The 23223-nt window shown below is 43.2% G+C and overlaps 1 protein-coding gene across 1 annotated transcript in view; it reads right to left on the bottom strand.

The window, feature by feature from the left end:
• Window positions 1-22825, bottom strand: part of LOC134615225 (uncharacterized) — a 167828-nt gene extending 145003 nt beyond the window's left edge. The window contains exons 1-6 of the mRNA XM_063459717.1: window positions 22367-22825; window positions 21685-21852; window positions 7835-7932; window positions 6001-6063; window positions 2605-2694; window positions 1266-1363 (exon numbers count right to left, since the gene is read on the bottom strand). Of these exons, the coding sequence (XP_063315787.1) occupies window positions 1266-1363; window positions 2605-2694; window positions 6001-6063; window positions 7835-7932; window positions 21685-21852; window positions 22367-22787 (938 nt within the window). The 5' untranslated portion in view covers window positions 22788-22825. The remainder of the gene's footprint in view (window positions 1-1265; window positions 1364-2604; window positions 2695-6000; window positions 6064-7834; window positions 7933-21684; window positions 21853-22366) is intronic.
• Window positions 22826-23223: the final 398 nt, after the last annotated feature.

Below are 23223 nucleotides of genomic sequence, written 5' to 3'. Positions count from 1 at the left end.
AATGTCTTATCTCCTGCTATGTTAAGTCTTCTAGACCCCGAAGGAGCTGTGTGTAATTAACGTTCGTTTTACAGAGCAGGAAAAACGAACGTCTAAAGCAAGCCAGGGGAGGTGTGGCTAGGGCTGGAAAATTGAGCAACGAGACTGCAGGGGCATGGTCTATACACCAAAACTGCCTCATTAAGTTGTTTAGGTGGCTATAGTGCCCAGTTAAGCACTGTCTATTTGACAATGATGTAGAACTGTGTCATTTGTGGAAGAAAATTTAACTAGGTGGTAGGGAGATCGAAACGCATGCAGCCATGAGGCGGCTTTTCACAGTGAGATTGTGCATTTTAGATGTAGCAATGATGTTAATTTAGCAAAATGAGCTTTGCTCTACGTAACCACTCTCCAACATCAAGTTTGAGAAAGAGAGTATAAATTAAGGTTACATTTAACAATTTTTATCCAATGAAATGTATGCTTCATGATTTTGTCTGTAACCATGTATTTATACATTGCAATGAGAAACGTGCCCAGCCAGAATTCTGTACTGAATTCTATCCATTCATCATGGCTTAATTTTTTATTTTTTTTTGTAAAATTGAGAAACAAATTTATGAGCCTGCTACTCTAGCCTGACTCTGTGGCTTACCAGAAATGGAAGAAAGTTAACATTTGTCACATTGTTTTTAATTATTTATTTATTTTCTAATAGTTATTGGATATTCTATTATATACTAATTTTATTCTACCAACATGTAATTAATTGTCAAAAAATGCTATTATAGGCTTAATAAAGTAATTTAACTTAACTTAAAGGGACGCTTAGGCACCCAGACCACTTCATCTCATTGATGTGGTCTGTGTGCAATGTCCCTCTCCCCCTTAGTCTATAAATGTAAAACATTGCAGTTCTTGAGAAACTGCAATGTTTACATTGCTGCACTAAGACTGCCATTTGTGGCTGTCTACCAGAAAGCCACTAGAGGTGCTTCCTAGAGTTTCAGAGTTTGACTTTGTGAAACGACGTTGTACGTTCTCACACTCTGCACGAGGAGATCAGAGAAAATCCAAGAAGCCATTGAGGAAAGCTTAATGGGTGTGCGGCACTTGCTAGGTTCCGTATCGAATGAAGTAGAAGGAGGTGGAGACCTAGCTCCGAGGGACAGCAGTGCTGGATTTGGGTAAGTGAATAAAGGCAGGAGGAGGCGGCCAAATGGCAGTATAGTGTTGGGAGTACAGTCTTGTATTCATAACACTATAGTTTTCCTTTTACTTACTGAGGAAGAATGTATGCCTCTAACTCAAGTCTTTTCTTTTTGGAAAAATAGTTGCGAATGTTTTCGAGAGATTTCAATGATGCATTAGACTTGGACTCCTACAAAAACAAAAGGATAGAAACTTCAGAACTTGAGTTCTGTATTTTTATTTCTATTATATCATTGAAAGTTTACATTTTAGAAAATGTACTTATTATAATGAAATTTGGTACATTGCAGAATATGTTCTGGTTTAGTGTTCTGATACTTGAAAGGGTCACTCCAGAGCCCTAAAACACTTTAGCTTGTGAAGAGTGCATACCTTGCCACTTCAGCATCCTGAGAATCAGAAACAGGTGGGAGTGAGGTAAAGGGAGTGAAGTGACATGATTATGTCACTAGCTCCCTGTCCAAAAAGGCTGCCCACCCAAAAAGGGGACATGTCTGCCCAAGTTAATGGAAGGTTAGCCTGGTGTGAATAAACACATACACATTTTTTCATTGGGGTTAATCTAAAACAGCTTGTCTGCTGCCTTTGCAATTCCTCCTCTTCTAACCTCGCACAGATTTTCTGTGACTGTCCAATCACAGACTTCTCAATGCAGCTTAATAAAACTCTTTGCAAGGCAGGTGTTCTGGGCAATTGCTGCCTTTTGAGTTTAGCTTCACTGAGCTAACCGAACCAGGAAGTAACAGGATTGCCTGTCTGAATGTCAGTCAGGGTGATGTAACAAGGGTAACTTGCAATCTGTACTTTTTATAAAATGACAAAAATATAGGACACACTATTCATACTTAGAGCATTTCACGAATCTAAAGTGTTTTATGGATACAGTGTCCCTTTTTTTCATATTTGGATTATTATTGATTTCTCAAAATGTTTCAAGGTTTAACAGTTTGTTCAATTATTTGAGCACAGTCACTGTCATTTTACGCCCAGCTTATACAATTGGAACAGATATCACATAGGCCGTTGAACAGACATTTCTGTGTCATGGCATAGTGAACGTATGTTGCTCCTTTTGAAAGTTGTAGAGTGACAGAGTTGTCATCAGTCTCGAACAAACTGCAAGCATTTCAGTTAACAGTTAATCATATGAAAACAGAACCAAAGAGCAAAGTTACAGAAAAGAAAAAGGAATGGTTACAGCCAGGATAATCTAAGCTGCCATTCATTTGCTTCCATGTTTTTCGGGTAACGGCCTGACTTAAGACATGAGATGCTACCCTGCTCTGTATTGACCAAGGCAGAGTGTGCCTATAATGACAAATCTGCTATTGAAACCTTTTAAAGTTATAAATCATTCTGCTTTTCATGCTTTGCTTAGTACATTACAAATATACAATATACAATACTTACTGCTACATTTTGAAGTTGGTGGCAGATAGGAGAAAGTATTGTCTGAAAGTCTAACTTCTTGTTTTCAACAGCTTTAACAAAGTCTTTTACCTTCACATTAAAAAAAAGAAATTTAATCTATTGCTTGTTAAAAGGATAACATTAAAGTGTAAAAACAGTATCCCTATTTTTCTAAGACTTTTAGCTTTGTGGATTTACAATGTGTTTTACTCAGCATTTGCTGAGATACGCAAGTCGTCAGAAAAAAAAAAATAATCACAAAAAATAGACTCCAAACAAAGAACAGGAATTCTATATCAAAACATAGAAACCGATAAACAATCAGGCAAATTACTGAATGCTGACAAGGCAGGCCTGATAGCAGGAAAATGAACCTTTCAGTACCAGATATGCAATTTAAATAAATTAAAAATATAACTCATAATGAGACTGAAAGAATACACTATTAATATTAACAATGAGATAGATCAGTGACTCACTAACAATCACCTGCCGCATTGGGGATGAGACATTTTTAAAGAACTAAACATGTGATCCTGTGGTCACAAGTTAACCAGTTGTAGCTCAGTGATTAGCGCCTCTTTTTCACTCCCTATGCAGTGAGGTAGAGGGAACATTTTACCATTTTGAACTCAGCAAATGTCTTCTACACCTCACTCTACACATTGGCCCGTGTTGTGGAGAGAAATAATAATAATAATAATATTGCGCAGACAACTATATGGCCCTAAAAAATCCACCCACCCAATAAATATCATCAGGTTATTCACTAAAATGAGAATTCAAAGTGAAGTTAAAATTTAAGGTCAAATCAGCTTAACATTTTTGGAACATTAAGTCCACTTTGACTTTAATTTAATAAGGTTTCCAAATGATTCCATACTGTCAGGAAAAAAAACTTTCAAAATAATTTATCTACAGCAGTCTTTATTAAAAGCAGTGGGATTTTGTTTGTAGATACATATTTTGAAAAGTCTATCAAACAATATTGAATTGTTTGATAAGTTTATTAAATTAAGGCCTCTAATGGAAGATCAGCATGGATTTTAAATGTTTGCGTTGAGTGCTTCCTAGTATGATAATTACAGAAATATGCTCTAGTGCAGGCATCCTCAAACTCCAGCCCTCCAGATGTTGCTGAACTATAACTCCCATGATTCTATGCAGGGGCGTATTAGCCGCGAGGCAAACAAGGCATTTGCCTTGGGCGGCATTTTCCAGGGGGCGGCAAAAAAAGCCGCCCCCAAACGCCCAAGGCAAATGTCTTGTTAGCCTCGCGGCTAACAGACATGCCGGCGGTCTGCTGGGCGGTCGGGCGGTCGGGCGGCGCTGGAGGGCGGCTGGCGAGGGAGCACTTCCTCTGAGCTGTCTGCTCAGCTCCCTCGCGCACCGCACAGTGAGGCTGGGAGCCGGAATATGACGTCATATTCCGGCTCCGCCTCCCAGCCTCACTCTGCGGCGCGCGAGGGAGCGGAGCAGACAGCTCAGAGGAAGTGCTCCCTCGCCAGCCAGCCAGCCGCCCTCCAGCGCCGCCCGACCGCCCAGCAACCACTGGACCACCAGGGAGAAAGATGACCGCCCCCCCCCCAGCATTCCCAAAGGTAAGGAGGCTGGGGGGGTTAAAGTTAAAAAAAAAAAGTGTTAATGTGAGTGAGTGTGTGTGTGTCTGTGAGTGTGAGTGTGTGTGTGTCTGTTAGTGTGAGTGTGTCTGTTAGTGTGAGTGTGTGTGTGTCTGTTAGAGAGTGTGTGTGTGTGTGTGTGTGTGTCTGTTAGTGAGTGTGTCTGTTAGTGAATGTGTGTCTGTTAGTGAGTGTGAGTGTGTCTGTTAGTGAGTGTGAGTGTGTCTGTTAGTGAGTGTGAGTGTGTGTGTCTGTTAGTGAGTGTGAGTGTGTGTGTCTGTTAGTGAGTGTGTGTCTGTTAGTGAGTGTGAGTGTGTCTGTTAGTGAGTATGAGTGTGTCTGTTAGTGAGTGTGAGTGTGTGTGTGTGTCTGTTAGTGAGTGTGAGTGTGTGTGTGTGTCTGTTAGTGAGTGTGTGCCTGTTAGTGAGTGTGAGTGTGTCTGTTAGTGTGTGTGTCTGTTAGTGTGTGTGTGTGTGTGTCTGTTAGTGAGTGTGTGTGTGTGTCTGTTAGTGAGTGTGTGTGTGTCTGTTAGTGAGTGTGTGTGTGTCTGTTAGTGAGTGTGTGTGTGTCTGTTAGTGAGTGTGAGTGTGTCTGTTAGTGAGTGTGAGTGTGTCTGTTAGTGAGTATGAGTGTGTCTGTTAGTGAGTGTGAGTGTGTGTCTGTTAGTGAGTGTGTGTCTGTTAGTGCGTGTGAGTGTGTCTGTTAGTGAGTGTGAGTGTGTGTGTGTGTCTGTTAGTGAGTGTGAGTGTGTGTGTGTGTCTGTTAGTGAGTGTGTGCCTGTTAGTGAGTGTGAGTGTGTCTGTTAGTGTGTGTGTCTGTTAGTGTGTGTGTGTGTGTGTCTGTTAGTGAGTGTGTGTGTGTGTCTGTTAGTGAGTGTGTGTGTGTCTGTTAGTGAGTGTGTGTGTGTCTGTTAGTGAGTGTGTGTGTGTCTGTTAGTGAGTGTGAGTGTGTCTGTTAGTGAGTGTGAGTGTGTCTGTTAGTGAGTATGAGTGTGTCTGTTAGTGAGTGTGAGTGTGTGTCTGTTAGTGAGTGTGTGTCTGTTAGTGCGTGTGAGTGTGTCTGTTAGTGTGTGTGTGTGTGTTAGTGAGTGTGTGTTTGTCTGTTAGTGAGTGTGTGTGTGTCTGACTGTGTGTGTCTGTTAGTATGTGTGTTTGCCTGTGAGTGTGTGTCTGTTAGTGTGTGTGTGTGTCTGCTAGTGAGTGAGTGTGTGTCTGTTAGTGAGTGTGTTTGTTACTGAGTGTGAGTGTGTCTGTTAGTGTGTGTGTCTGTTAGTGTGTGTGTCTGTTAGTGTGTGTTTCTGTTAGTGTGTTTGCCTGTGAGTGTGTGTGTGTGTGTGTTTGCCTGTGAGTGTGTGTGTATGTTAGTGAGTGTGTGTGTCTGCTTGTTTGTGTCTGCTAGTGAGTGTGTGTCTGTTAGTGTGTGTGTTAGTGAGTGTGTTTGTCTGTTACTGAGTGTGAGTGTGTCTGTTAGTGTTTGTGTGTTTCTGTTAGCTAGTGTATGCGTATCTGTCAGTGAATGTGTGTGTGTATTTAGAATGCGGGGCGGGGTAAAGGTTGGGTGGGGTTGGGGCGCGGGGCGCGGGGGGGGGAGGGGAGGGCGCCTGAGTTTTGTCCTGCCTAGGGCAGCACAAAACCAGGATACACCACTGATTCTATGAATGAAATAGATAGGCTGAGAATTTGTAGTTCAGCAACATCTGGAGGGCCGGAGTTTGGGGAAGCCTGCTCTAGTGATACTAAGAATATTTTTAAAATTGCAACAATTGAATTAAATTTACCACATCTGGAAGATTAAATTCAGTTTCACATATCAGGTGTATTGGAGTATCTTGTGGAATGTCCTAAAAAAAAAAAAGCAGCAAAAACAATGAATGACAAATTATAAAAAATATACATGTATATTTAATGGTTTCCTTAATGGAAGAGAGTGTAGAGCAGTTACAACAAAGGTACATTAACATTGCACTGTACAATACACTGATATTAAACACATCAATATGTCAGCACACAGTTTTTATGTCACACTAACATGCACTCATCCAGTAGCATACTAAAAGGGGGAGGTCCGCCCTCGGTGACAGGCTGGAGGTGGTTTCGCAGAGCATCTCCACCCCCCCTGTCACTTTTTAATTTTATAAATTCTCTGTCCAGGTGTAATTGGAAGCTCTTTCAGCAGGCAACTGGGGAGAAGTTAAATGCTGCTGGAACCAGCTGCGTGTTAACTGCTTCAATGCATACCAAGGGAGAAGCAGAAAGGAGTCCCTGCTTCCCCAACCACTAGACACCTGGGACTGCAGCCTGTGGCTTCTTCTCCCCAATAATGTATCTTGTCATCACTTTCTTTCTACAAAATAGGATAATAACTTCCATTTCCATTTATATAGATTCTGAAGAAATAGAGAAGATTCTAGACAAGGACTTCTTATAGACCAGTTTGTTGAAGCTTTGCAAACCTCCAGGATTGAACTAAATCTGTTACAATTTATTCCAGATTTTCAAGTTGTTGTTAATCAACATACTGTGATGATTGTGTTTACAGCTATTAACCCCTTAACTCTTATAACTGTGTATAAAAATTGTTACCTTTATTTACTTTGCAAAATTAGATTTAGTCCATGAAGCATCACTCACCCTTATTTTTAACTCCAGATATCATTAGCAGAATGCAGAAGACGTTTCTTTGCCTGGGGCCACTGACCACTCATTTAATATCTGCAAATGTGCAGAAAATACCACCCTTTTCCAATCAAAAATGGAATAGCACTCCCAACAATGGAATTATTTCATTCTGTCATCCCCCATGTCAGGCATAAAGTTAACCATGAAAAACACAGAGGGCAAGGGGTGACCAGCCTACAGGAAATGCAAGTGTGTGTTTCCCATCCATCCCAGTAGCCATCGACTTTCAATTTCTTTTGTTTCCCCAAGGTAAATAAATTTTATATATAGACCCTAAGTGTCAGGATCCCGCGGGCGGCTGCGAGGGGAGGCTGCACTCCGCTCGCGGCACTCACCCTCCAGCCGTCCGCGGTCCCCTCCTCCTTTTGCGCTCGGCGAGTCGCATCCTCCCAGCCTCGGATGCCGCCCGCGTCTTCCTCTACGTCTCATGACGCTGCACGCTGGGAGACCGCCCAATTTATTACACGCCGGGGTCAGCCACCTGACCCGGTGTTAAAGGCACAGTGCCTCAATCACAGTGGGAGGTCTAGATATCTCTAGATATCTCCCATGTGTGATTGTTAATTCTGATTGGAAATTATCCAATCAGAATTAACCTGATGGTTTAAATACTTACCTTTCCTGTCTCTCCCTGCCCTGTTGTGGTCTGTGCTTGCTAATATTGCTACTGAACTTGTGTTTCTGGTTACGTACTCTCTGGCTTGTTTATCTGACTTTGTGACTTTCTCCTTCCCTTTGACCTCGGCTTGTCTCTCGTTATTCTGGCTTCTGGTTCCCCTTACTCGGCTTGGCTCCTGACTATTCTTTGTGTGCTTAGCCCGGCCACTCTAAGGTCCGGTACTGCACCTTTCTGTGTGTGTGTGTGTGTGTGTGTGTTAGCGTGTTTGGTTCCCGGAATCGTGACACTAAGTTAGTGTAAAACATGCTACAAACCTGTGGTAGCTTTAAATATTCATTATTTTTCCGATATTCGGCCTCATTATCAGCTGTCAGTAGCATCAGAAGGTTAAGGATAAAACTTTTTCCTTTTCCTAAAATGGCAAAAATTATTTTATTAGTAAAGAACAGTAAATAGAGGCACTATATCCATGTTATAGGTTTATGGTGGGAATATTGTAGATTATTATTAGGGCACATTTCTACACATGTAAAGAAAATAAAAACAAAGGTGGTGGTTGTATAAGCAGTATTATAGATTTAGTTTCCATAACAGTTATGGATTATAAAAGCATTTAGTCCTTATGAATACGTATTTACTTACAGGGCAACTAGAATTCACATAATTCAGCAAGAAATCTATTTATATGAGGGCAGTGCGTGTTTGCAGTGTAAAAAGAGAGAAAAGAAAGGCAAATAACACAGCAACAGCTTTCCTGATAGGAAAATAATTTAGAAACCTGTTATCAAATGACAAAAAGAAGTAGAATGACAGCTGTTCTAATGGACTACATAAGAATGTAAAGAAAAAAAAATGATAGCAAGTTTATCCGCCCTTTATATATTCCCTGCGGCCAGTGCCTTAAGAACGCAGTCGCCTTCGGTATACTTCAATTCCTGTCCTTCAGGGTCACAGTATGTTCAGTACTGGCGCCAGTTTGTAGCAGGGTGGTAAGTGGAGAAAGCTTGCCGAGGCTAGCATTCTCCCGTCCCTTAGCTCATTATCAGCACTCATGTAATGTTGCACTCATTAGGTTGGCATTGGTCAATCCTGCCTGGGCACTACTGCTCAAGCTAGCCTCCTCAGTGCATTCCCATCTGGACTTTACAGTATGCCCTGCATTGCATTTACACTTCCTCTCTCCTATTAGCCGTCAGCCTTGCATTTTAGTAGTTCATACATACTGCTGCCCTAAGTATGTTTGCCTACTACTGTAAGTTTTTTTTGTCTCGCTAATAGCACCCCTAATTTGTCACTATTAATTCTTGCCAGGGGAATCTTTGAACCATAGAATGTGACGGCAGATAAGAACCATTCGAGCCATCTAATCTGCCCAATTTTTTAAATGCTTTATTTAGTCCCTGGCCTTATCTTAAGTCTTTGATAGCCTTTGGGCCTATCCCAGGCTTGCTTAAACTCCCTCACTGTGTTAAACTCTACCATTTCAGCTGGAAGGCTGTTCCATGCGTCAACTGCCCTCTCTGTAAAGTAATATGTGGTGTTATCTTTGACTCTGACCTCTACTACACGCTTAATGTCCAGTCGATCACCAAATCCTGCTGCTTGCATCTCAAAGATATAGTTGGCATTCAGCCCTAATTAACGCCAGAAACAACTAAGTTGTTGGTCCATGCCGCTATCCTTTCTCACGTTGACTATTGCAATCTGCTTCTCAGTGGTTTTACGTACCCCCAACTTGCCTCACTACAGTCTTTAATGGCACATCCCACGTCTCCCCCTTCTGTCAGTTCTTGCATTGGCTTGCCGTAGGATATAAGGCTATATTTAAACTTATGGTTCTTTCTTAGAAATCTATACCTAATGTTTATCCAGCCTATTTATCCTCCCTAATTTAGTGGATAGATCATTCCCCTGCAATTTTACTGCTCAATTCACTGTCATTTAGGAGTTAAATCACTTTGTTTCTGTTTATGCAGCCCTAGCCACACCTCCCCTGGCTATGATTGACAGAGCCTGCATTAAAAAAAACAAAACTGGTTTCACTTTCAAACAGATGTAATTTACCTTAAATAATTGTATCTCAATCTCTAAATTGAACTTTAATCACATACAGGAGGCTCTTGCAGGGTCTAGCAAGCTATTAACATAGCAGGGAATAAGGAAATCTTAATTAAACAGAACTTGCAATAAAGAAAGCCTAAATAGGGCTCTCTTTACAGGAAGTGTTTATGGAAGGATGTGCAAGTCACATGCAGGGAGGTGTGACTAGGGTTCATAAACAAAGGGATTTAACTCCTAAATGGCAGAGGATTGAGCAGTGAGGCTGCAGGGGCATGTTCTATACACCAAAACTGCTTAATTAAGCTAAAGTTGTTCAGGTGACTATAGTGTCCCTTTAAGATTAAGTTGCTAAAAGACAGAATAGATGTTTCTGAGATTGAATGTTCTTCTGTTTATATGGGTTCAGAAATATGAGAGAATCATGCTTAGATAGATTTCCATGGCGTTTAGTTATGTAATACTGAACAGCAAGGTTTAGTAACTTTGGTTGCAGTGTGTGTATGTATGTATATATATATATATATATATATATATATATATATATATATATATATATATATATGACAAAATTCTTAGTCCAATAAAAAAGGTATTACAAGATAGAATTGTATCTGTTTTTTACACACATATATATATACGTATATATGTGTATGTGTATACATACACTATCGGTATTTAAGAAGGGCCTTAAAACCGATCTCTTTAGGAAAGCTTATAGCCTCCCAGAGTAACCTCTACCTCACATACCTGTCCCTTGCTCTCTCCTATAGGACAGTGCTTTACTCTCTCCTCCAGCTCTGCTTCACTCCCACCTTATTTTATTGATATTTCCTGTCCTACCGTGTCTTATACACCACCTCCTATAGATTGTAAGCTCGTTTGAGCAGGGTCCTCTTCAACCTATCGTTCCTGTAAGTTTTATTGTAATTGTCCTATTTATAGTTACAACCCCTTTCTCATAATATTGTAAAGTGCTACGGTATCTGTTGGCGCCATATAACTGGCAATAATAATAATAATAATAATATGTGCGTGTTTATTAGTCATTACAAGCAGAATGTGTTTCACAAAATTTGAAAACCAAGATCTAATCTACAGAGTGGAGCACCTGTTGCAATTGCAATATTGGACTCATTATCATTTAGTCTTGTGGTCATCTGGTCTGGTTTTATCTATATAAATTGTTGTCTCAGCAAAGGTGAAATAGATGTTTGCATAGGTCACCATGAAAGAGTTTTTACAAGTGAATCCCAGCAAATAAGTTGGAGAATAAGGTAAAATATAATTTGATTAGTTTGAGATTACCTCTGTAATAGATCACCTTTGTGCATGGTTGCTAATGCCAATAAAAGGCGCTATCTGAGCAGGTTACTTTAGATATTTTTTTGTTGACAGCTTGATAACTACCTACCCTTCATTAAAAAAAAAAAAAAAAAAAATATTTGCCTTAAGCCCAGAACTCTAAAAAAAATATTTTATTGTTGTGATTTATTTTCCTTTGAGGGATACAGAGTGTGAAGTTTATGTAATTATTTTTATTGTGGAGAGTAAGCTTCTCTTTGGTGGTTGGTAGCATAGTTTTAAATTATTCTAACTTTGGATAAAGTCTGAGTTTTAATTAAAGATTTAATCATCTAGTTATTAAACTAGTTAGGATTTCAAGATTAGAGACAACATGGGTTTACTTCAGGTAGATAATGTCAAATTAATCTAATTACGTTTTTGATTAAGTAACTAAACTAATAAATAATAGGTGGTGCAGTAGACATTGCTTACCTAAATTTTAGTAAGGCTTTTGACACTATCGCAAATAGAAGGCTTATCAATAAACTGCAATCTTTATATTCTAATGTTTTAGGCAGTAGCTGAGTAACAGGCAACACAGGGTGGTCAATGGAGTATATTTAAAGGACCACTATAGTGCCAGGAAAACATACTCATTTACCTGGCTCTATAGGGTCCTAGGGTCCCCCTCACCTTCTGGGCCCCCTTCCCGTCGGGCTCTAGGGTGAGGAAGGGGTTAATCCAGGGGCGGACTGACCGGTCGGGCACTTCGGACGTGGTCCGAGGGCCCGGCCGGGAGGGGGGCCCGCCGCAGCCGTGCACATAATGTGCACGGCTGCAAAGTTATTCAGTGTGGAGATCGGGGCCCGGGCCCGGCGCTGTAATATTCACTTACTGCTGTATCAGGAGGAGGAGGAGGAGGGGCCCGGTCCTGTGCGCGGAGGCGCGTCGACGTCACTACGTGACACGATGACGTCGACGGGCGCCGCCTGCACGGGAACGGAATCCACATGGGTCGGCCATCTTCACATCCCAGGCCCAGCAACCAGCCAGGTAAGCCACAGACCCCCCGGTCAGCCACAGACCCCCAGGCCCCCGGCCAGCCACAGACCCACAGGGCCCCCGGCCAGCCACAGGGCCCCCGGCCAGCCACAGGGCCCCAGGGCCCCAGCCACAGGGCCCCAGGGCCCCAGCCACAGGGCCCCAGCCACAGGCCCCAGGCCAGCCAGCAAGCCACAGGCCCCAGGCCAGCCAGCAAGCCACAGGCCCCAGGCCAGCCAGCAAGCCACAGGGCCCCAGCCAGCAAGCCACAGGGCCCCAGCCAGCAAGCCACAGGCCCCAGCCAGCAAGCCACAGGCCCCAGGCCAGCCAGCAGGCCCCAGGCCAACTAGCCGGCCAGCCAGCCACAGGCCCCAGGCCAGCCAGCCACAGGCCCCAGGCCAACTAGCCAGGCAGCCACAGGCCCCAGGCCAACTACCCAGCAGCCGGCGACAGGTCGGCCACAGCAGCCAGCCACAACCCAGCAGCCGGCCACAGGCACCCACAGCCCTGCAGCTGGCCACCACAGGCCACCAGCCGGCCACCATAAGCCAGCCGGCCACAGGCACCCACAGCCCTGCAGCTGGCCACCACAGGCCACCAGCCGGCCACCATAAGCCAGCCGGCCACCATAAGCCAGCCGGCACCATAAGCCAGCTGGCCACCACAAGCCAGCCGGCCACCACAGGCCAGCAGCCGGGCCACAGGCCAGCAGCCGGGCCACAGGCCAGCAGCCGGGCCACAGGCCAGCAGCCGGCCACAGCCCAGCAGCCAACCACAGCCCAGCAGCCGGTCACTACAGGCTGCCAGCCAGCCTGCCTATAGCAAGCCCACAGCCTGCCAGCAAGCCACAGGCCTACAGCCAGCAACAACACAGCCTGCCAGCCAAAGCCAGTAGGCACACAGCCTGCCAGGTGCAGCCTGCCAGCCGGAGCCAGCAAGCCCACAGCCTGCCAGCCAGCAAGCCAACAGCCTGCCAGCCGCAGCCAGCAAGCCCTCAGCCTGCCGGCAGTAGCTAGCAAGCCCACAGCCTGCCAGCAAGCCCACAGCCTGCCAGCCGCAGCCAGTAAGCCCACAGCCTTCCAGCAAGCCCACAGACTGCCAGCCAGCAACAGTAATTAAGGTAAGAGGAGCCAACTTGGCCTAGGTATCAGCGAGCTATGTTGTGTTGCTATATTGTGAATAGGAACCAGAGTGTTGGAGAGACCCCCCTCCAGGCCCCATTGGACTCCATTGTAGTCTCTAATAGGGCCTGGAGGAGATTCTTTCTAACACACTCTCTAAAGGACACTGAGATAGCCTCTGCTAGAAAGACCCCCCTCCATGGCCCATTAGCCCTCAATTGTAGTCTCTACTGGGGCCTCGAAGGGATTATTGCACTTTTGTTCCTTGTGTCTAAAGATTGTGTAGGGTGTGGCTGGAGGCGGTGCATGGAGGCGGGACATGGGTGGCGCTTGCTGCGGAGTATGGTTGGGGCCTGTAAGGGGGCCCTTGATTTATTTTGCCCGGGGGCCCTGAGGGTTCTCAGTCCGCCCCTGGGTTAATCCCTTACCTTTTTTCCAGCACCGGGCTCCCTCAGCGCTAGGGACTCTCCTCCCCCTTTCCCCATCTTCGGCTGAAAGAGCATGCGCGGCACGCATTCAGCCAGTCCATAGGAAAGCATTCTCAATCACAGTGAGAAGCGCGGAAGCGCCTCTAGCGGCTGTCAATAAGACAGCCACTAGAGGCTGGATTAACCCTAAAGTAAACATAGCAGTTTCTCTGAAACAGCTATGTTTACAGCAGAAAGGGTTAATCCTAGATGGACCTGGCACCAGACCACTCCATTAAGCTGAAGTGGTTGGGTGCCTATAGTGGCCCTTTAAAGCAAGGTCTTGTAACCAGTTGGGTACCTCAGGGATCTGTACTTGGACCCATATGCTTCAATATTTTTATTAGTAATATTGCAGAAGGTCTTGATGGTAAGGTATGTATTTTTGCCATAGCCCTTTATCAATGCTAATGTTCTTAGTTATAGCATTAAATCAAATACATATATATATACATAAAAGTGCTCACATTAATTAAGTGCCTCCACCCACATATCAAACAGGGTCAAAATAAGCTGTGCAGCTAGTTCCTGCATTCATTTGCCACCCTGGGAGCTACATCCACTTCCTGGTTCGTCAAAACATCACATCCTCAACAAGTCTTATGGGTCGACTGGTGTGTGTATTTGGTTTTAGCAATGTATTAACTATCCACTTACTTCAGGTGGAAGGGGTTTTCATCCACACCACAACTCTTTTGGTATGTACTTTACAAGTAACGCCAAGCCTCCTGTCACGGTTCTCACCTTGACATGCAGACTGCCAGACGAGGTGACCCCAGAAGTGCCCAACAGGTATCCCATCCAGTGTTCTCCAGGCAGATTCCGGCTTTCGACCATGGCTTATATCTGCGTTTATCCTGACATCTAGCTTCCCCTGATATCGGCTTTCCTCGACTACTCTTCTGCTTGTCCTTGCCTGCGACTTGGAGTATATCCCTGGACAGCCCCCATGCACAAACTCACAGGCCATGTGGTGTCTCACCTGGTCACCCTGGTCTGTGCTTATTTGCAAGGGTATATCTCTGCATCTCTGTAAGACCCTGATATAGTGAACTGACCATGGAGTCTGCAGAGATATATAAGCTATTCACCTCCCTTGCTCAGCAAGTGACCAACCTGTTCCAGACTGTTCAGGAGATGCAGAAGGACGTATTTAAAGGAACGGTACACCCAACCCTGGAACCTGCTTATCCTGAACCATTTGTAATAATGCCTGACAGGTTCAACAGTTCCCGTTCCCCATTCGCTACGTTCAAGATAGATTGCGAGCGCCTGTTTGCTTTAAAACCAAGGACCTATGCCACCGACTTTGTCAAAGTCCGCTCTGCTGTTAATCTGCTTTCTGGACGGCTGAAGGCGTGGGCATACCTGAAGCTGCAGGAGAAAAGCGCTGTCTTTCACAACTGGGAGTCGTTCATGACTGCAATGGACTCTCAGTGCTTTGCCTCCAGGAAAGCAACTCCCAAGTCTGCTCCAGGTTTCCGCGGATCTCTGATACCTAGAAAAATAAACATTATACACGCGTACAATGACCCCATCCTGTTGCAGCATGAACTTTCCTTTAGGGACCTGCCTTGTCACCCTGACTATACTCAAGTAAGCCGTGAAACTCTAGTGGACAGGGAGGAACCCATGGAGATTGGATTTATCCGAGCTAGGTTGCCTCCTAAGGAAAGAGACCGTAGGAGAGTCCATGGCCTGTGTTTATACTGTGGAGAAAAAGGGACATTTCATCTCTCTCTGCCCAACTCGCCCACCGAGGCCTAAAGCTCTTCTATTGGGTTCTCTACGGACTCGTCCTGTCGTCCCGGCAACACAGCCTGGAAACTGCCAAGGTTGCTGCCAGACCTGTCCACGTTCCATGACACAAAAGGGTATTCAGACTATGGTAAACAACACACCCTGTACTCCTGAGAAATCTCCACCTTCTGTTCCTGAAACATCTGCACCTCATCCTGTAAATACTTATATTGACACCATCCCTACTTCCTGCCAGCCCAAAGAAGACCTATTTTTGGATTGTGCCTTTGCTTCTAATGGTACTATAGTCCGTACTAATGATTTACCACAGTTCGAAAAGGCACTGCAGGCCATGAACTCTCCTGCTAAGGTATGTGAAGTACTCACCACCTGCATCAAAAACCTTGACTGCACCCTAGCTGATACTATGGAGTCTCACAATGATAAGGGACTCCACTCTGGGGACTTTGACTAAAAGGACTTTCTTGGTTCGTGTCAGGAATAGCTGATGCCCAACACGCAGAACTTAGATACAAAGTAGATATTAAGAAAATTCCTAAGACGTATTACCGGGCCTTAGAATGACCAGATTTAACGTATAAAGGAAAAAAACACAAGACAAGATAAAGACAAGAAGTAGAAAATAACGGAAATAAAGAACAAGCCACGAGTCATGGAATGGAGAATTCAGACTAGTCAGGAGCCAAGCCAAAGGATTTCGAGTACAGAGATCGGATAGTCAAAAAGGAAGCCAAGGTCAAAACACTAGAATCGATACAAGGAATGCACTCTCAGATAACCACAATGGAAACCACGACAGGGCACAGAAAAATGGACAAAACAGGTTTAAATAGTCTAAGGTACTCCCTGATTGGCTGCAGGGAAGCATGTGTTTGTGGGTGTGTGTGATACACACCCACAGATCAATCATGATAGGGCACTTTAAGGGTTAATTGAAAAACCAGTAAGTCTAACAAAGCTGCAGCAGCCGGCGTCTCTAATGTTTACAGACTCGGCCGCTGTGAGAGGAGGAGGAGCCATCATCAGGGGTGAGTGATGGGCGGCATTCCCATAACCACGTGGGAATGCCTCCAGACAGAGATGTGCCCGCCGTTCCAGACTGCACCCTGGTATGAGCGGATCAAGAGACCGGAACGATGCGTGACAGTAACCCCTGCCCTAAAACTGCACACCGGGCTAGAAAGGGCCGACTTATTGGGAAACCGGACATGAAAAGCGTGCAGCAATCAAGCAGCGTGAACGTCAGAGGCAGGAACCCACAAACGCTCCTCCGGCCCATAACCCTTCCAATGAATCAGATACTGCAACACACCCCGCGACCACCTGGAGTCCACAATCGACTAAATCTCATACTTGTCTCGGCTATCAACGGACACAGGAGAAGGGCGAAACGTGTGTCTAGTGTAACGATTGCACAACAAAGGCTTAAGCAGGGATACATGAAAAACATTGGGGATACGCAAGGCCGGAGGTAGCGCCAACGCATATGACACAGGATTAATCTTCCTGGAGATCACATATGGGCCAATGAACCTGGACGCCAACTTCATGGTCGGAACCTTCAACCTGATATTGCGAGTGGAAAGCCAGACTGTCTCCTACAACATAACTAGGTGCCATAGAGCGACGTTTGTCAGCATAGGTCTTATGACGAGAGGAAGCCAAAGACAAAGCACGCTGCACAAGCTTCCACCTATCTTGAAGATTATGAAGGTGGCAATCAAGAGCGGATAATCCTGTCTCATGAAACTGAGAGGGAATAACAAGGGGGTGTCTACCACATGTAATGAAGAAAGGGCTATGCTGGAAGGAGTATGTGTAGTGTTATTATGCGTGAATTCAGCATAAGGCAAGAGGTCATACCAGTTGTCATGGTTATGGGATATGAAACACCTCAAAAAGCCCTCTATAGATTGGTTAACCCATTCCGTAACCCCATTGGTCTGGGGGTGATATGATGAGGAAAAAGACAGTGTAACCCCAAGTTCAGAACAAATCTTTTTACAAAATCGTGAAATAAACTGTGTTCCTCTATCAGATACGATTTATTGTGGTAACCCATGTAATCTGTATATTTCTTTAGTAAAGATCTGGGCTAACTCAGCAGAGGTAGGTAGTTTACGGAGAGGAATTAAATGGACCATTTTCGAGAAACGATCTACCACTGTTAAAATGGTGGTATGTCCCTTGAATGGTGGTAGATCTACAATGAAGTCCATTGCAATGTGGGACCAAGATTTTTCAGGAACAGGAGGTGGATGTAAGAGACCACACGGTAGTTTATGAGGGGTTTTGGTCATAGCTCAAACAGTACATACTTGGACATAATCAGTAACATCCGTATGCATAGAAGACCACCAGAACTGTTTAGTTATGCAGGACAATGTTTTTTGAATTCCTGAATGACTTGGTATCATGGTACAAGGAGAGTATTTCTGTCCTCTCTGTAGTTGACACAAACAATTTATCGTTAGGTTTGTCGTCAGGGGCCTGGGTTTGAGCATTATGCACCTTGTCCATCAATAAAGAGGACATGGTTATTATAGTGGTAGCCACTATACGTTCTGGTAGTATGATAGGAAGGATCTCTAGATCCTGATCAGAGTTGGTTTTGAAACTATCTTGATAAGGCATCAGCCTTAGTATTACGAGAACCAGGCCTATACATAATAAAATTAAAACGAGAAAGAAACAAGGACCATCTAGCCTGTCTAGACGAGAGACGTTTAGCCTTACTTATAAAGGTCAAATTCTTGTGATCCGTTATAATCCTTACGGGAACTTTAGCACCCTCTAGCAGGTGCCTCCACTCTTTCAAAGCCAGGATTATTGCTAATAATTCCCTGTTCCCTATATCATAATTAACCTCTGCCAGGGATAGCTTTTTGGAGAAGAAGCCACAAGGATGGAGTGGAGTGTCTTGGGACTCACGTTGAGAGAGGACAGCTCCAACCCCTGTCTCCGAAGCATCAACCTCTAATATAATGGGCTTGGAAGGGTCAGGATGCATGAGCACCAGGGCAGTAGAAAAGAGAGACTTCAGTTGCTCAAAGGCAGACAGAGCTGCAGGAGGCCAGACATGGGTTTCAGCCTCTTTACATGTGAGATTAGTAATCGGAGATATGACCGAGGAGAATCCCTTTATAAACCTGCGGTAATAGTTAGCAAAACCAATGAATCTTTGAATGACTTTAAGACTTTAAGACTTTAGGTCTGGGCCATTGCAAGACCGCTTCAAGTTTTTTGGGATCCATTTCAAAACCCTTGACTGAGATAATGTAGCCCAAGAATTGCACCTCTGTCTGGTGAAATAAACATTTCTCGAATTTACAATATATAAACCATTGCGTAACAGTGTAGTAAGTACTTGAGATACATGTACGTAGTGGGTAGTAATGTCTGGGGAATAAACAAGGATGTCGTCTAGATAGACTAGAACACAAGAATTGATATATTCTCTTAAGACATCATTAATCAGGTCTTGGAAAACCGCTGGAGCATTGCACAATCCAAAAGGCATTACGAGATATTCGTATTGTCCACTCCTTGTATTAAACATGGTTTTCCATTCATGATTTTCTTTTATCCTGACCAGATTCTCCTGAGGTCTAATTTCGTAAACACAGTGGCCCCCTTAAGCCTATCGAATAGTTCAGTGATAAGAGGAATCGGATATACGTTCCTTATAGTGATCTTGTTAAGGCGTCTGTAATCGATGCACGGATGTAGGTCTCCCTCTTTCTTAGATACAAAGAAGAATCCTGCACCTGCAGGAGAGGAAGACCTATGTATGAAACTCTTGGCAAGAGCCTCCTGGATATACTCTTCCATGATTTCACTCTCATGGGGGGATAGAAGATACACCCTTCCTTTAGGTGACATGGTGCCTGGAAGAAGGTCAATGGCACAGTCATTAGGTCGGTGCGGGGGTAATTTCTCAGCATAGGTAGTTTATGAGGGGTTTTGGTCATAGCTCAAACAGTACATACTTCCTTTACGTGGCTGTATTGGGGGGGGGGGAACCACTGTGGATAAGGGAGCTGTAGTGGGTACATTGATATGTCCTATAGGTTTAACTGGGAGAAGACATCATTCTTTGCAGGTAGTACCCCATGAATGAATCTCACCCTTAACCCAATCCAAGACCGGATTATGCTTTACCAACCAGGGAAATCCGAGAATGACAGGATATGAAGGAGTTGAAATGACCTGTAGAGCTATGTTTTCTCTATGCAGTATTCCAACGGACAAGGACAACGGAAGGTCTCATGGGTTATAAGAGGTGTCAGAAGGGGTTTACCATCTATGGCCTCAATGGCCAAAAGGTGTGGATCTCTCCCTCAAGGGGACAAGAAGGCCATTCACAAATTTCTTGTCAATAAAGCTTTCAGCAGCTCCTGAATCGACAAGAGCTTTAAAAGGTATGTTATGAGCACCCCGAGATAATACTACAGATAGGAGAAATTGGTTGTTGGGAAAGTTTACATATGCATGTCATTAACGCAAGCCTTTATTGTTTTCAAAACAGATCAAACGCTGTACAGCTGGCAAGAGTGAACCAATCCTTGCATGCCATCGATCCTGAAGATTATTAGATAGTATGGGACTATACAGGAAACGCATTTGTTACATCCTACATGAAATGGGCCAAACAAAGAGTTGCTAATCAAATATTGATTAGAGTTTTCCATCACATAGTGCCTTGTCCGACAGATTTTCATTAGGGGAGTGTTGTTGGTTTAGCCAAAGTATGGTTCCTTTAGTGTACCCCATTGATCATGGGGCAATGATGCAATTATGTTTTCTAATAGAGATCAGAGAATTTATGCTGAAATTATTAAATTTATAAGTGAGGCGACAATCTGTGAAACTAATGTATTATATTTGTACTTGTGAATTGAAAGCAGTTTGTTGGAATACCTTATTAGGAGATATGTTTGATGAAGAGAGACTGTTGATACAGTATGGGAATTATGCAAACCTATACTATTGGATTGGATAATATGTCTGCAAACAGGATCAAGGCTGTAGATTGTGCGATAAGAGGGAAGGTGCAGAAACCTTCTATTCAGGGGAGAAGAAATTTAACATATAACATTTAGCTGGAAGTGCTTCCTGGGGCAGACGTCAGTGTTCAGCATCTCCACGCTCTGCAATGAGACACTGAACTTTCCCTTTAGTAATACATTGATTTAATGCATCTCTATGAGGACATACTGATTGGTCAAGCCGGCGTTTGGCGCCAACCCAGCGACGATCTCAGCCAATCCAATGCTTTTCCTGTAGGAAAGCCTTGGATTGGCTGTCATCATCAATTTTGATGATGTCAGCCAAGGAGATGGATCAGGGGCGGGGTCAGCACCAACAGACCCACGTGGCACTGAAAATAGGGCAAGTTTTCTGATTCTTTTAAGGGGGTGAGAGGGGCAAGTCACCTAAATGGTGGTTTTAACACAATAGGGTCAGGAATACATGTTTGTGTTCCTGATGCTATAGTGCTCCTTTAAAACTCTCACTTTATAAAATAGTAGTAGGACCATAAGTGATAAGTTCAAGGGAGGGGGTGGACCACTGAGAGAGGTTATCCTGGGAGGAAGGAGATTAGAACTTTGCAACCAAACATTAAATGTTACAAATATATTTCAAACGTATTATAAATTCCCATTTTACAAGTAGTCCTCTTTTTACCAAAAATTGCAAGAACATTCATGGACTGATTACGGGGAAAGTTAACGGAACACTATAGTCACCTAAATTACTTTAGCTAAATAAAGCAGTTTTAGTGTATAGATCATTCCCCTGCAATTTCACTGCTCAATTCACTGTCATTTAGGAGTTAAATCACTTTGTTTCTGTTTATGCAGCCCTAGCCACACCTCCCCTGGTTATGATTGACAGAGCCTGTAATTTACCTTAAATAATTGTATCTCAATCTCTAAATTGAACTTTAATCACATACAGGAGGCTCTTGCAGGGTCTAGCAAGCTATTAACATAGCAGGGGATAATAAAATCTTAATTAAACAGAACTTGACATAAAAGCCTAAATAGGGCTCTCTTTACAGGAAGTGTTTATGGAATGCTGTGCAAGTCACATGCAGGGAGGTGTGACTAGGGTTCATAAACAAAGGGATTTAACTCCTAAATGGCAGAGGATTGAGCTGTGAGGCTGCAGGTGCATGTTCTATACACCAAAACTGCTTCATTAAGCTAAAGTTGTTCAGGTTACTATAGTGTCCCTTTAATTACTGCAGTCGTGTTCCTGTCAGTCAAAGATGTAAAATATGATTTGTTTGGAGCATATTAGTTCTGAAGAGTAAACGTTTGAAAAGAACCTTAAACAATGTGATCCACATCATTTGGAATGGCTAAGCTTAACCACCCTTGTACTAAAGCACAAGAATTATGACATACCATAAGAGAAACCTACCATTCTGAGAGAGAACCGCAAATTTGGTATAATCTTCTTTCAAATCTTCGAGTTCTGCTTTGATGTTGTGTGCAGCAATGAATAAATCTATTCTATCTTCACACTCATCTGATATATCAGATATTTCATTGGAGCACAAAGTTAATTTGTGCAATTCAAAGTCGGCTTCTATAAATACATAAATGAAATACACTTTTAGCAAACCGGGCCAGCCAAAAAGAGAATCTCCGTTACAGTAATATTGGGCAAACACCTGTTTAATAGTTAAATGCAATAATGCATATTTTTAAGAGCAAAATACTCAAGTCCACATATATGTAGTCAAATAGCCAAACTATGAATAAAGCATATTGAGGATGTTATCATTGTAAACTAGCACAAATTCTTTTCTGTTGCTGCGAACGAATCAAATGCCTTTTAATCTGCTACCAAAAAATTGATCTGTCTGGGATTTATCTGTGGAATATTATTCATTAAAAAAGACTTCACAGGTAAATCCTGGATGGATAGATTAATTCGGGAGCAGATCAAAAGGCTTTTTATTAGTTTGCAACAGCTGAAACTAATTTGCGAACCCCCTTTTAAATAGCACTTCAATGTGCCATTCATTTTACATAGTATAAACTATACACTTTACCTGTTTATTATTAGTGTCAATTAATAATCAGTTTGCATACTCTACCTGAAATGAATGGCTGTGGGATAATTTCATTGGTGTCCTTCACTTCATCTATTACAATATCTTTTACTTCCAAAACCTCTGATAATTTAGATAGGAGGTTTCTTTTGAATTCATCCAGTTTTTTCTTCTCAACAATGCTTTTGAAAGACAAATATTCAATGAATAGATTGCCCTCAATCTCTCTGGCTGTGAATGTTTTCAAGTCAACACGTTGATAAGTCAATCCAGTTGCCCATCCTACATCTCGTAATATTTCTATTAACTGATCTTTATCGAGCTTGTATAGAACACGAATAGAGTTTTGAGCTTTAATGACAGGGCAGATAATTTTCCCATCAGTACGAATGAATGCATCACTCAAACGAATCAAGATTTTCTTGTCAGGGGTATTAGGTTTTGATTTCTTAGGAGAAGGCTCCATTGTCTTAGCAATCCGATGTCCCTTTTCAATATTTCAAACGGGCGAACAAGCAGCTTATCTTTTCCTGTATAGCTGCAAGCAGTATATCTTAAAGCTACTGAAAGAAAGCACAGGGGAACCTGTAGTCAGATGGCAAGGCGTGTCCAAAAAGCAAACAACAGGAAAATAAATCCGAGCATGTATAATGCGAGAAACGAAACTTACAGGATTATTCACTAAAGAGAGAATTGCTGGGAATACTTAGTAAATGTAAAGTGAAGTTCATGTATAGTCAAACTGGAAACATTCTCCAGTTCAACATACTTTTTAAGAGGTTTAGAAAAGTAGCTCTCATTTGAGATTTTGCCTTTTAGCTTAAAGCAGCAGGGTGAATTGTTAGTGTATAACTCACCTAAGAGGTATTGCTGTGAACAGGTGAGCTTACACTTGAACGTGA

The sequence above is a fragment of the Pelobates fuscus genome, chromosome 6 (genome assembly GCF_036172605.1).
Source record: "Pelobates fuscus isolate aPelFus1 chromosome 6, aPelFus1.pri, whole genome shotgun sequence".
Classification (NCBI taxonomy): Eukaryota; Metazoa; Chordata; class Amphibia; order Anura; family Pelobatidae; genus Pelobates; species Pelobates fuscus.
Note: the sequence above shows the minus strand (reverse complement) of the source record. Positions and strands in the feature narration are given on the sequence as shown.